Consider the following 619-nt stretch of genomic DNA (forward strand, 5'->3'; position numbering starts at 1 on the left):
AACTCACCCTGTCCTGACACTGCCGCAGCTGGTTGACTAGAGCAGTGCATCTTTCTGGATCTTTCCTGCCATCGAAGCTATCCAGTTCTGCTGCGATCATATTTAGCTCGTCATCAGCATAATAAAACTGGGCCATAAGTGACGGATCATCTTTCTGCATGGTGAGAAATATATAAAATATATATCAGAATACCGTATTGTAGAAAAACAATCTGCATTTAAACCACCATTAAAAACTTTTTAGACAAATGAAATAAACATTCTTATCTACTGTAACAAAGATAGCATTTATCGGATAATGCTAGTTCATGTCTATGCATAAATTCTTGAAACTTTTATATCTGATGCTAAAACTATATTATTGAATTAAGTTTCAAAGGACTGCACAAAACCAACCTGGTAAATATTATTAGCTTCTAAATGTGACAAAAAGTCAATCCTAACATGTTTAGATGAAGGAAGCCGTATTATCACTTCTGAATGCTTGGTAATACTTTGACACTAATGTGCAGCTATCATTTGAAAATAAAATGAAAATGCTGCAATTATATAATACTCCATTACAGGAACTTTTATAGAGCTGTCAATATAAGTATATACTTCATTATCATAATCTTTC

At 33.0% G+C, this 619-nt stretch overlaps 1 protein-coding gene across 1 annotated transcript in view; it reads right to left on the bottom strand.

The window, feature by feature from the left end:
- The window catches only part of LOC119586384 (lateral signaling target protein 2 homolog), a gene marked incomplete at its 5' end in the record, with an annotated part of 49016 nt that extends 48862 nt beyond the window's left edge, over window positions 1–154 (bottom strand). The window contains 1 exon segment of the mRNA XM_037935103.1: window positions 8–154. Coding sequence (XP_037791031.1) covers window positions 8–154 — 147 coding nt within the window.
- Window positions 155–619: the final 465 nt, after the last annotated feature.

This window comes from Penaeus monodon, chromosome 21, assembly GCF_015228065.2.
Source record: "Penaeus monodon isolate SGIC_2016 chromosome 21, NSTDA_Pmon_1, whole genome shotgun sequence".
NCBI lineage: Eukaryota > Metazoa > Arthropoda > Malacostraca > Decapoda > Penaeidae > Penaeus > Penaeus monodon.